A 13116-nucleotide genomic window follows, 5' to 3' on the forward strand; every position below is an offset into this window, starting at 1 on the left:
TGACCAAGTTGAAGCTGTGGAGGCCATGAAGGGAAACCGCAAAGCTAAGCAGCCATCGAGTACTGAAGCTTTTTAGCTGTGGAGCCATTTCTACATTCTTGAACGACTCTGAAGATTTGGTGAAGAATTTTGTGGAAATTTGGAAAATAGCTCATTTTCCACACCTGCAGATAAGATAAGATAAATCGTATTTTGTTTTCACTTGATTACATTTTATTATTGTGAGGAAAGGTTTACATTTCTTACAAGCATTTTCATAAATTTAGAAAAAGTATGATTAATTATGGAGCCCTTTTACAAAGGCATGCTGAGAAATGGCCTGCGGTAGTGTAGACGCATGTCTTGGGCGCACGCAGAATCATTTTTCAGTGCACCTGTAAAAAAATGCCTTTTAAAATTTTTTTCCGAAAGTGGACGCGGCAAAATGAAAATTGCCATGCGTCCATTTTGGGTCTGAGATCTTACCGCCAGCCATTGACCTAGTGGTAAAGTCTCAAGCGGTAACCGAGTGGTAATGACCTATGTGCATCAAATACCATTTGGCACGTGCCCAATACGCGTGTCCGAAAATGAAATTATTGGGTGCGCACCAAAAATGAAATTACTGCAAGAGCCATGCGGTAGCCGGGTGGTAATTCCATTTTGGTGTGCGTTGAGCACACATACATAAGTACATAAGTAATGCCACACTGGGAAAAGACCAAAGGTCCATCGAGCCCAGCATCCTGTCCACAACAGCGGCCAATCCAGGCCAAGGGCACCCGTCGAGCTTCCCAAACATACAAACATTCTATACATGTTATTCCTGGATGCATACAATATGTACACCACAAAGAATCGAATTTAAACCATAGAGTCTGACTTTAGTGAGCCAGGTCTAGTATGCTGGCATGAGATTCTAGAGCCAGGTCAAGTGTCCTTCATTGGCCAAGCCATGGAGGTATGAAGTGACCATGCATCTATTCCAAGAATATTCTGGCTTTTCAGATTTACAACAATTGCCTTTTTCTGAACATGATTTATGGTAATCGATAATATAAGAAAGCTAAAGTGTTGGAGTAGAAGAGCATCACTGAAGATCAATGGGCTTCAATATGCCCAAGAACCATCATATTGCAAAAAACTCTCAAATTCTTCATATTCATAGATCTAACTTCACTTCACCGAATAATGTATCACAACTTGTAGAAGGCATCAATCTTATCCTGGTAGATCTGTAACACAACAGGACGTCTCAGTTTCATAGTTGGACCTGGAGAGAAGTGAAGAGACAAAATCAGAAATGGGAAGAGCTCTAGGACGTCAGTTTATTACTCTGATCCTCTCTTCCCACAGTGATACCAACTTATTCTTCTAGTGTCTTTCCTAATCACTTTCTCCTCACAGTCCAAATCCCTGTCCCAAGAGATGAAGAAACAGCAGAAACAGACTCTAATCACATAAACTCCCTTCCCTCCTCCTAGCTAAGGAGGGCCATTGGCAACGCAACATACACTTACCCATACTGTATATAGTCAGAGGCAAATTCAGAACCCACCTGGCTTCCCTGTGACCTAGCAGAGTCCCTGGGACAAAAGGAGCACTCAACCAACCCCCCATCCATGAAGCACAGCGAGTACAGACCTATTTCTCCCCCCAGAATGGAGAAATCTTTGTCCAAGATGGTCCATTTTTGTACCCTCTGGGCATTCGACCTAGCTGTTTCATTCACTCGCTCTATCCCCTCCTGGATGGCTTTGTAGATGGCTGGGTCCTTTGAGCTGATCACCTCAGACACACGTGTGGCCCCGCTGCCCAACGTCTGGCAGAACTGGATAGCTTCTAGGGTTAAATCATCCTGGGGTGCCCCAGTTTTTGGATCTACGTTGCACTGAGAAGAAAGAAAAGAGTACTGTTGAATTACTCAGCATCCTCTTGAAATGCATTCAGAAGAAGCAAGTAGATCATGTAGCAATAAGGAAGCATCCTCGCCACCCCCCCCCCCCCTCCCCAAGAACTGGCATTACCAAAACATTTATCTTTCAGTAAAAGGTGAAAGTAGGGCACGAGATAAACATATGCCTGTTTTTATGGTGTGTTTATCTGAGTGGTGCTGATTTACCACCTAGGAATGCTAAAAGATCAACACGCACATTCCTAAATCTTCACTTCCCCAGCTGTAAAGGTCTAAAATATAGATTAATACATGCGTCCAGCTTTTCATACTTGAGTTCGCAAATGTGGAATGCTCTACCACTTGACCTGAAAATAATTCATAACATAATTAACTTCCGCAAAGCACTGAAGACACATCTCTTTAATATGATATACCATAAAGACTCATGACTGACCCATAATTCACCATCATTTACTTAACAATCGGAGCATTTTCTCCCTATACTCTATTGGTTAATTTTATTATGTCATTCATGTGAAGCGTCTGTTCACGCTTTCCAAAAATACTAGGACTAGGGGGCATGCGATGAAACTACAGTGTAGTAAATTTAAAACAAATCGGAGAAAATGTTTCTTCACCCAATGCATAATTAAACTCTGGAATTCGTTGCCGGAGAACATGGTGAAGGCGGTTAGCTTGGCAGAGTTTAAAAAGGGGTTAGACGGTTTCCTAAAGGACAAGTCCATAAACCACTACTAAATGGACTTGGGAAAAATCCACAATTCCAGGAATAACATGTATAGAATGTTTGTACGTTTGGGAAGCTCGCCAGGTGCCCTTGGCCTGGATTGGCCGCTGTCGTGGACAGGATGCTGGGCTCGATGGTCTTTTCCCAGTATGGCATTACTTATGTACTTATGTAATATGTGATACCTATTGTATGTTCTTCCCTTTGTTACTTGACTGTTCACTTTATCATCCATGTTATATATCTATTACCAATTGCATCTTTACTCTGAAATGGCATAAGTCATGACAGAAAATTGTAAGCCACATTGAGCCTGCAAATAGGTGGGAAAATGTGGGATATAAATGCAATAAATAAATAATAGAGTTTTGGATCATGGTATTCAAAGAAGGAGTTCTGTTGACTAGAGAGAGGATACATCTTCTTGTGACCTGGATTGGCCACTGTTGGAAGCAGGATACTGGGCTAGACGGACCATTGATCTGAGTCAACATGGCTATTCTTCTGTCTTTTTGTGGATGACAGAAAAATATCCAAAAGAGTGGACACTACAGAGGGAGTAGAAAATATGAGACATGATCTACAAAAATGAGAAGTTTGGTGTAAGGTTTGACAGTTAAAAACTGAATACAGAAAAGTGTAGAGTGATGCACTTGGGGTATTGAAATCCAAAGGAAACATACTAGTTAGGGGGTGAAAGATAGTGCCTGAGGATCTGAAGGTAGTAGAGGGATGCTGGGCTGCATAGATATTATTATTATTATTATTATTTATTGCATTTGTATCCCACATTATCCCACCTTTTTGCAGGCTCAATGTGGCTTACAGAGTGTTGTTATGATGCAGTCATTAAATGATCTTAAATACAGTCGATAATAAGCTAAGGTAGGTAATTTAGATGCATCTTCAAATCATTGCTCAAAGCCCACCTTTTCAATGTCACTTTCGGCACCTAATCACAACACCTCTACTCAGGAAATCTAGACTACCCCAACTTGACATTTCGTCCTTTAGATTGTAAGCTCTTCTGAGCAGGGACTGTCCTTAGTTATTAATTTGTACAGTGCTGCGTAACCCTAGTAGCGCTCTAGAAATGTTAAGTAGTAGTAGTAATAGTAGTAAGGTGCTAGGTAAGGTGTTGTGAGAGGTGTTTTAGATGCATCTGAGTAATTTGGGGAATAGTTAGTGAGGATGTCCTTAGTAGGCTTTTTTGAAGAGATGTGTCTTCAAAGATTTGCGAAAGCTGGTTAGGTTGTCCATTTTTTTCAGGGCCATGGGTAGTGCGTTCCAGATCTGTGTGCTTGTCTACTCAAAAGTAGTAGCGTATGACTGTTTGTATTTAATTCCTTTGCAGCTGGGGAAGTTCAAATTGAGGAATTTGTGGGCCGATCTTTTGGCGTTTCTAGGTGGTAGGTCCACTAGGTTTAACATATAAAGAGGGGCGTCTGCGTGGATGATTTTGTGGACGGTTGTGCAGATCTTGAACTCAATTCATTCCTTGAGTGGTAGCCAGTGTAGTTTCTCTCTTAGCGGTTTTGCTCTTTCGAATTTAGCTTTGCCAAAGATGAGTCTGGCTGCAGTGTTTTGGGCTGTCTGGAGTTTTTTAATGGTCTGTTCTTTACAGCCTGCGTACAAAGTGTTACAGTAGTCCAGATGACTTATTACTAATGACTGTACTAGGGTACGGAAGATGTTTCTTGGGAAAAAAGGTTTTATTCTCTTGAGTTTCCACATCGAGTAGAACATTTTTTTCGTTGTATTCTTCGCGTGGGTATCGATCAATGGTGACTCCAAGAATTTTCAGATTTTCTGAGATAGGGAGTGTGCAGTATGGTGTGGTTATGGTAGGGTAGTTACAGTATTTGTGTTGTAAGGGGTATATCTAGCAGAAGTCCCTATCTGAGTTGTTGGTGAGGCCCCACTTGGACAACTGTGTTCAGTTTTGGAGGCTGTATCTAGCTAAGGACATAAAAAGACTTGAATCAGTTCAGATAGACAAAAGCCGTATGTGAAGAGCACAATAGGTATAGCTTAGAGGAGAGGAGGGATAGAGACATTTAAATACTTGAAAGGTATTAATATGCATTCAAATATTTTCCAGAGACAGGGAAGGAGTAGAACTAGAGGACATGGTAGACTTAGGAGTAACGTCAGGAAGTACTTTCTCATGGAGAGGGTTGTATATGCCCTCCCGGGGGAGATGCTGAAGACAAAAACACATGGGATAAGGATTCTTATGATGGATGGAGTCAAAGCAAAAACTTGTCCATGCTTAGACTGCAGTTCCAGTAGTAGGGAAGTATGGCCACTATTGGGGGAGCTTGTGCGGTCCGTGTCCCAAATATGGCAAAACAGGGCCATGAATGGCTGTCGTGAGCTTTGACAGCACCTCCAGCAATTGGGAAGTAGGACCAGTACTGGACCAACTTCTACAGTCTTTGACCCAAGGTTAATAGGGACAGATCAGGAACAAGTGTGCATTTCGTGTGTCACATTAGCCTAAAGGTTGATAGCAGGGGCGTATCTGTGTGGGGCCCCCGCAGATTTCGCCCTGGCCCCCCTCCCGCCGCCAACCCCGCTGACGTTGTTTACCTTTGCTGGCGGGGGACCCCAACCCCCACCAGCCGAGGTCCGCTTCCGCCTGCTTTTAAAAATAATTCTTCAGCTGGCGGGGGACCCCAACCCCCGCCAGCCGCCGAGGTCTTCAAAGTTCTTGTTCGTCCTCCTCTGTCCGTGGCCATGCTGTACGCTGTTGATTCTGAGTCTGTCGTCGCACCACGGGGGGGGGGGGGGGGGGGCTAAAATATGCCCCCTCCCTCTGGCCTGGCTGAATATTGCCGGCGCCCGCATAAGCCCTGGCTCCTCCCCAGCACCACCCCTTGGCCCGCTTATCTTTATGCAGGCCCCAGCTGAATATTGGGTCAAGACCCACATAAAAACAAGTTTATTTTCCCCCTCCCACGGCCCCCGACAAAGCCCACCCCTGGGACGCCCATCCCCAACAACATTCCGCTGCGCTCTACCCCCCCCCCCCCAGCAGCCCTCCCAACAACTTCCTCCCTCATCCCCCCAGCAGCAGCCCCATCCCATCTCGTCTCCCGGTCAGGATAGCACCCTCCCCTGGGGCCTACTTGACCTTCCTGATGATCCAGTGGGAGTCAGGGACAGGAGCAAATTCCACTTGCTCCTGCCCCTAGTGGCAGCTTCTTAAAAATGGCTGCCGTGACTTCTCGTGGTACTTGCAGTATCGCAATTTCAAGAAGCTGCCGCTAGAAGCAGGAATGAGGGGGATTCACTCCTGCCTCTGACATGCTGCTGGACCACAAGGGAGGTGAGGTAGGCCCCAGAGAAGGGTCCTATCCTGACAGGGAGGTAGGGTTGGGATGGGGCTGCTGCTGGGGGGATATTGGGGGGGGGGGGCTGCCAGGGGAGGAAGTGCATGGCTTGGTTGGAGCAAGAAAGCTGGAACAGAGCAGGGCTTGCCTGGAGCAGAGACGCTGGAAGCAAGGCTGGAGCTTGAGAGCAGAGCTGGAACTCGAAAGCAGAACAGAAGCATGAAAGCAGGACTGGAGGCAACAGGAACAACAGAAGCAAAGCAAGAGACAAGGCAGGAACAATCTGAGGTAAGGCTATAGGCACGGTTGGACACAAGGATAAAGACAAGGCAGGAACAAGCTGAAATGAAATAGACACACAAACGCTAGAACTCATTAGAAGACCTCTGTTGCAAAGGCAAAGTTTGAATGTCCCATCCTTAAGAGAGCCCTCACTGATGATGTCAGGCCCTTAGGAATGAGGTTTGAAGCACACTGAAATACCAGAGGCTTGGAAGCAGAAACATCAGAGTGAGGCTTGGATAATTTTTGGAATGAGGCTTGAGAACTAAGGAAACAGGCAACGGTGGCAATAATGCAGGGAGAAGGCAGTCCGGAGCTGCTGCTGAGGCTGACCACTGGAAGGCAAAGCAAGGCAAATCTGGACGCGGGGAGCTGGCCAGAGCCATGGCAGGTGCACAGTCTGCATTTGCAAGTCAAATACACAGCGATAGAAGGAGCTAGAAGAAAGGGAAAGGGGATATAGGACTGAAGCATTCAAACATCTAGCGAGCTTTAATAAGGTACTGGAAGGTAGCATTTTCTACAAAATGAAAAACTTGTGATCTTTATATGAGTTTGAAGATAAGGAGCTGCAAAATTTTTTTTTGAAAATCTTGACTACTAGCAAGGGTTACAGGAGCCAAAACAAGGACTGAGTTCATGCATGCATTCAACAGACATATTGAGACCTTAGTGGGAGAGAAAGAGAAGACGATAGATTAAGAAAGATCTGTGACCATCTAGAAGACGGCACAAAAGGGTTGACTGGGTGGATGAAGTGAACCTTATCTGACACCTGTGCAGCGCTGCGTACGCCTTGTAGCGCTTAGAAATGCTAAATAGTAGTAGTAGTAGTAGACACCTTCTGTATTTCTATGTATCACTGTTGACTTGGCTATGAGTAATATGTGAATGTTCTTATAATACCAACTGTACCCCCAGAGATTGTTCTGAAGCCCACAAATTTTAGGTGTCTATCAGGGGCATTTTTGAAAGAGAAGGGTGCCCATCTTTCGACACAAATTGGAAGATAGGCGTCCTTCTCTTATGGTCGCCTAAATCGGCATAATCAAAAGCCGATTTTGGGCGTCCTCAGCTGTAGTCTGTTGCGAGGACGACCAAAGTTCACGGGGGCATGTCGGAGGTGTAACGAAGGCGGGACTGGGGCATACTTAAGAGATGGGCGTCCTCAGCCAATAATTGAAAAAAAGAAGGGCGTCCCTGATGAGCATTTGATCGACTTTACTTGGTCCATTTTTTTTCACGACCAAGCCTCAAAAAGGGACCCAAACTGACCAGATGACCACCGGAGGGAATTGGGGATGACCTCCCCTTATTCCCCCAGTGGTCACCAACCCCCTCCCACCCTAAAAAAAAACTTTAAAAATATTTTGTGCCAGCCTCTATGCCAGCCTCAAATGTCATACTCAGGTTCATCGCAGCAGTATGCAGGTCCCTGGAGCAGTTTTAGTGGGTGCAGTGCACTTCAGGCATGCAGACCCATGCCCATCCCCCCTTACCTGTTAAACTTGTGGTGGTAAATGTGAGCCCTCCAAAACCCACCAGAAACCCACTGTACCCACATCTAGGTGCACCCCTTCATCCCTAAGGGCTATGGTAGTGGTGTACAGTTGTGGGGAGTGGGTTTTGGGAGGCTCAGCACACAAGGTAAGGGAGCTATGCACCTGGGAGCTTTTTCTGAAGTCCACTGCAGTGCCTCCCCTAGGGTGCCCGGTTGGTGTCCTGGCATGTGAGGGGGACCAGTGCACTACGAATTCTGGCTCCTCCCATGACCAAATGCTTTGGATTTGGTCGTTTTTGAGATGGGCGTCCTCGGTTTCCATTATGGCCGAAAACCAGGGACGACCATCTCTAAGGTCGACCTAAATGTTGAGATTTGGGTGTCCCCGACCGTATTATTGAAATGAAAGATGGACGCCCATCTTGTTTCGATAATAGCGGTTTCCCCACCCCTTCGCCGGGACGTCCTTAGAGATGGGCGTCCTTAGAGATGGTCGTCCCCGTTCGATTATGCCCCTCTGTGTATCCTGAAACAAATATTTTCTTCAAATGCCAGTTGTAACCCCTGCCTCATACTCCATGTTGACCTTGTGCCAGAGCTGCAAGTATAACGCTGACGTGAGTTGTACAGATCACATACTAAAGGTGGGGAGGGGAACTCACTTTTTAGTATCTCGAGTGAAAGGATGCTTTCTTTTGTATAAGGCTGGGGTTTTCAACAGTCCTTGGTTATTAGAAGGTCATCTCCTACTCAGAAATGCCTTGAGTTAGCAGAAAACAGGAAAAATGAGGAAGGCACAATTTTGATGTAGTAGACCAGAGGTTTTCAACCCAGCCAGTCGGGGTTTTCAGGATATTCCCATTGAATTCAGTGAGGATATTCTGAGAATCCTGACCAGTTGGGTGTGCCCTGAAGACTGGATTGAAAACCTCCGCACTAGACTATACAGAAGAAAAAGACTGGCCATTGTCTATGCACGCCAGGGTCATGTTGTTGCACTTTCTCCCCTCACCTTCAGAGTGATCAGCATAGATAGAAAACGTCTTTGATCTCCAATCAGCATGGCGTTGCTGATGATTGGCACTTCCTCCTTTACACTGTTCTCAATTGGGATTGGTGGAATGTTCTCACCTCCTGATGTAATAATTAGCTCTGCAACCAATCAGAAATAGGTATTAATGTTGTTTGCACAGTTGGATGCTTCACACCCCCTTCTAGTTATTTCCACAAACCTTTCACCCTTCTGACTGTCATATATATTCTCACCCATCATCAGATCAAGATTATCCCATAGAGGTAAGTGTTAGAATTCAATCTATTTCTGCAGTAGGAAAAAACGGCGATCAGAAGGCTCCTGATGGTACAGATTTCATTGCCACACAAAACCTCCCAACCTGGAAAATCATCAACAGATTTTTCTCCCAGCAATTTGACTTTGGCATATTAAGGATATAATTGAAATGTGTCAAAGGCTGATCCTTCTAGGTAAGTTTATTTTCCCACCTATTTGCAGACTCATAGTTGGGGCAAAGGACAGATTAGGTTAGGTTACAAGAGGAACGTTCGTCCTATGATAAGAGCTAAAGGTAACAGGTTAAACTTCAGTCATGACAAAAAAAAAATAGCTTGAACAATTAGGATCATTAAACTGGAAATCAAGTTCTCTTGATCAAGTACCCAGCAACGTCTTCCCCTTTCCACCGATGACGATGCTGGTGGTCACAGCTTGGTTCCACTAGGTAGACTTTCAAGTCAAAGGTCTTCTCCTTTCTAGGATGCTGGTGAACTATTTATGGGCTTTAGTTACACAGTTGGGTGGATGCTTCACTATAGGCTTCTAATCAATAGTTTTCACTGCTAACATACAGCCCCCCCCCTTGCACAACTTAATCCATAATGCACTTCCAACAGGCAATAAAGTTCCCACTCTGAGCTATTCTGACCTTCCATAAGACAGACCACAGTCTATGGCTTTTACAGTGGCATCAGCTTCCCAGGTGCTGACTACTATTTACTTAACTAAGCAATAAAATTCTCATTCTCAAGTGGTTTGACCCTACTTAGTATAGACCTACAGCCTATGGGTGTTTGATGTACAGCTCTTAGCAGGTCTAACTCTGTACTTCAGGCTTCATGTTAATCTCTTAGGATACTTCATGATGGATTCTGGGTCAGTAACTTTCACAGCAAACATACAATGCCTTTGCATAACATCACCTAAAGAACATTTCCCAGAAGCAAAAAACAGCACAACTTGTCTGAATTTCTGTAGTCCAGATTTCCTGCCCTGGTATTTTAGTCTACTAGGTTGATGCTTTACCGTGGCTTTTAATCAGCCCATGCACACATCCTCCTGCCCAATTGAATTTAGGCTATATTTCCAAAAGACATGAGAGCCTGATCTTCACCCCATGGTGGTCAACTGCTGTAAGTAGTAAATCGCCCAGATATTGAAGGCCTGGGCCTAATTCAAGCACGAACAGTGAAGATCTAGGTCTGGCCGGCCACCAGAAGTTATCCGTGTGCAGCCCGATATTCAGACCAGTCTGTAAATAACAGCCCATATATTGACAGCTGTTTAGCACACCAAATATCTCAACTAACCAGGTAAATCTTAGCATCTCTGACTCTGCCCCCAAACTCCCCTTGATCTAACTGAATAATGCCATGGTGGCCACACTGGATTTGCAGTGCTACTGCTCACTGCAGTTTAACCAAGGAGTCTCCTCTCCTGCCTAATTAAAAATAATTTTAAATATTTCTCTTAACTTTCCCTCTCTTAGCTGGACTGTCTCTCAATAGTATAGATTGGGGCTTTACTAGCCTAGTGGTTAGTGCAGCAGACTTTGATCCTGGAGAACTGGGTTCAATTCCCACTACAGCTCCTTGTGACTGTGAGCAAGTCACTTAACCCTCTATTGCCTCTGGTACAAAATAAGTACCTGAATATATGTAAACCGCTTTCAATGTAGTTGGAAAAAACCTCAGAAAGGCAGTATGTTTTTTTTTTTTGTTACATTTGTACCCCGCGCTTTCCCACTCATGGCAGGCTCAATGCGGCTTACATGGGGCAATGGAGGGTTAAGTGACTTGCCCAGAGTCACAAGGAGCTGCCTGTGCCTGCAGTGGGAATTGAACCCAGTTCCCCAGGACCAAAGTCCACCACACTAACCACTAGGCCACTCCCCTTTTCCTATTTGAGATTCTACATGAATACACTGAATACAGCCTGTGCTCATATAAGAGCTGACACTTTCATGACTCTGCCCCCAGACTGCCCATCCATTGCCTGATTGGTTAGAGCCAATATAAGGTCTTTGCCTGGTTAAGCGTCACTGAATTTCACCAGCCGGCCTGCTCAGCGTGGTTTAAGCCGGCAGGAGCCTTTCCTGCCTGTTTAAACCATGCTGAAAATCGACCCCTTCAATTTTTTAAATGAAAATTGGACATCTTAATCAGGAATACACAAATCCACAGCAGTACCTAAGAAAACTTGTTAGTTAACTAGCGATAATTCATCATAAGCTATGTTCACTGAAGAAACTGATGGGTAATTGAAGAACTGCCCAACTCAACCCAAGTCAAATCAACAAAGACTGTTCCAGTTGCCATATGTCTCTGATTAACTCTCCATTTTTGCCTGAACCAGGCGCTTCTTACCTTTAATTCTTCCAGTGATGTAGAGGAAGCCATGTTGGTCTAGTTTCCCAATATCCCCTGAGTGCAGCCAGCCTTCCTCATCCAAAGCCTCAAGAGTCTTTTCCTTCATGCTCAAGTATCCCATGAAAACATTTCGACCCCAGTAGCAAATCTCCCCATTACCATCTTTGTCTGACTTATCAATTCGAATCCTGCAGCCCAGGAGCTTCTTACCACAGCTATGGAAAGAGAAAGCAAAGAATCCTAAAATTTGAAAACTGCATTTTCAGTCTCTCAACTGGTTGTACACAAGCATTCAGTCAGGATCCTTCACTCTTCTGCCTCTCCTATATTTAAGCCCTATACCTTAATAACACTCCTTCATTTTGAGATTCCTGCTGGCCTCTGTCCTTTCTGTCCCCCTTGGTTCATTGACTTGATGAAAACTTAGGGAGACTGAGTCTACACAATAGAGTATATTCCTGCTTTTTCATTCTCCCAATAAAAAGAATAAGGGAAAGAAGAATTTGGATAGGAAAGTGAATTTTTCAGCACTTTCACCGTCATGGTGATGATAAGGAAGGAGAGATAACTGGATACAAGATTATTCTTGACTCTCCACAGTGATGAAGAAGGGTGTTTTCCCAATGACTTTATGACCACCTGGTGATAGGAAAGAAGGAAGGGATGAGTTTGTATAAGTAAATATCCTGCTTTATGACTGATCTTATCATGATAGGGAGGACTGAGCCTGTATAAGTTCTCCTGATGGCTCTTTGACCTTATGATGATAGGGGATATAGAAGCATGACGGCAGATAAGGGCTAATGGCCCATCCAGTCTGCCCTTCCTCAGTAACCACTAACTCCTCGTTTTCCTAAGGTATCCCACGTGCCTGTCCCATGCTTCCTTAAATTCTGATACGGTCCTCGTCTCCACTACCTCCACCAGGAGGCCGTTCTACGCATCCACCAACCTTTCCGTGAAGGAATATTTTCTTAAGATTGCTCTGAAGCCTGTTTCCTCTTAATTTCATCCTATGCCCTCTCATTCCAGAGTTTTCCTTCATTTGAAAAAGTCTCACCTCCTGTACATTGAGGCCATTGAGGTATTTATCCCCTCCCACCTCTCTTCCAGTGTATACATGTTAAGGTTCATAAGCCTGTCCCCATATATTTTATGATAGAGACCACTTACCAATTATGTAACCGCCCTCTGGACCAAGTTTATTACATTACATTTGGGCTTATATCCCACTAACACCTTTTCAGTTCTAAGTAGTTTATAGACATCTTAAAGGGATATAGAGATCAGAATATTCCTCTGAGAATTACAATGGTTGCTTTTGAGGCAAGCAGAAATCTGATGAGATATGATTGTGAAGGAGAAAACATTCCGGCAATATCTTTCCAAAGTCTGGCTGCTTGAACGGCAAGAGATTTGTCAAAGAGTGTTAGTCTCTTCTTACCCTCAGATGAGGGGAAAGTGAAACAATTAGCAGCTTCCTTTCTCCTAGTTCCGGTAGAGGTTGTGAAGCTTAAATGAACTAGCAAATAGCTAGGGATCAGTCCTTGCAGTGTTTTAAAAAGGAAGCATGCCAATTTGAAATACTCTCTCGCCTCATTGGGTAGCCAATATAGTTTGATATAAAAAGGGGAGACCCTGTCAAATTTTGATAGCCCAAAGATTAGTCTGATTGCCGTATTTTGAATGGTTTGAAGTCTCTTAAGTAAGG

At 44.5% G+C, this 13116-nt stretch overlaps 1 protein-coding gene across 1 annotated transcript in view; it reads right to left on the bottom strand.

Annotated features, from left to right (window-relative positions):
• Positions 1 to 752: 752 nt before the first annotated feature.
• LOC115462797 (long-chain-fatty-acid--CoA ligase ACSBG2-like) overlaps positions 753 to 13116 on the bottom strand; it is a 257186-nt gene continuing 244822 nt past the window's right edge. The window contains exons 12-15 of the mRNA XM_030192807.1: positions 11403 to 11620; positions 8755 to 8894; positions 1624 to 1870; positions 753 to 1252 (exon numbers count right to left, since the gene is read on the bottom strand). Of these exons, the coding sequence (XP_030048667.1) occupies positions 1176 to 1252; positions 1624 to 1870; positions 8755 to 8894; positions 11403 to 11620 (682 nt within the window). The 3' untranslated portion in view covers positions 753 to 1175. The remainder of the gene's footprint in view (positions 1253 to 1623; positions 1871 to 8754; positions 8895 to 11402; positions 11621 to 13116) is intronic.

The sequence above is a fragment of the Microcaecilia unicolor genome, chromosome 2, assembly GCF_901765095.1.
Source record: "Microcaecilia unicolor chromosome 2, aMicUni1.1, whole genome shotgun sequence".
Lineage (NCBI taxonomy): Eukaryota > Metazoa > Chordata > Amphibia > Gymnophiona > Siphonopidae > Microcaecilia > Microcaecilia unicolor.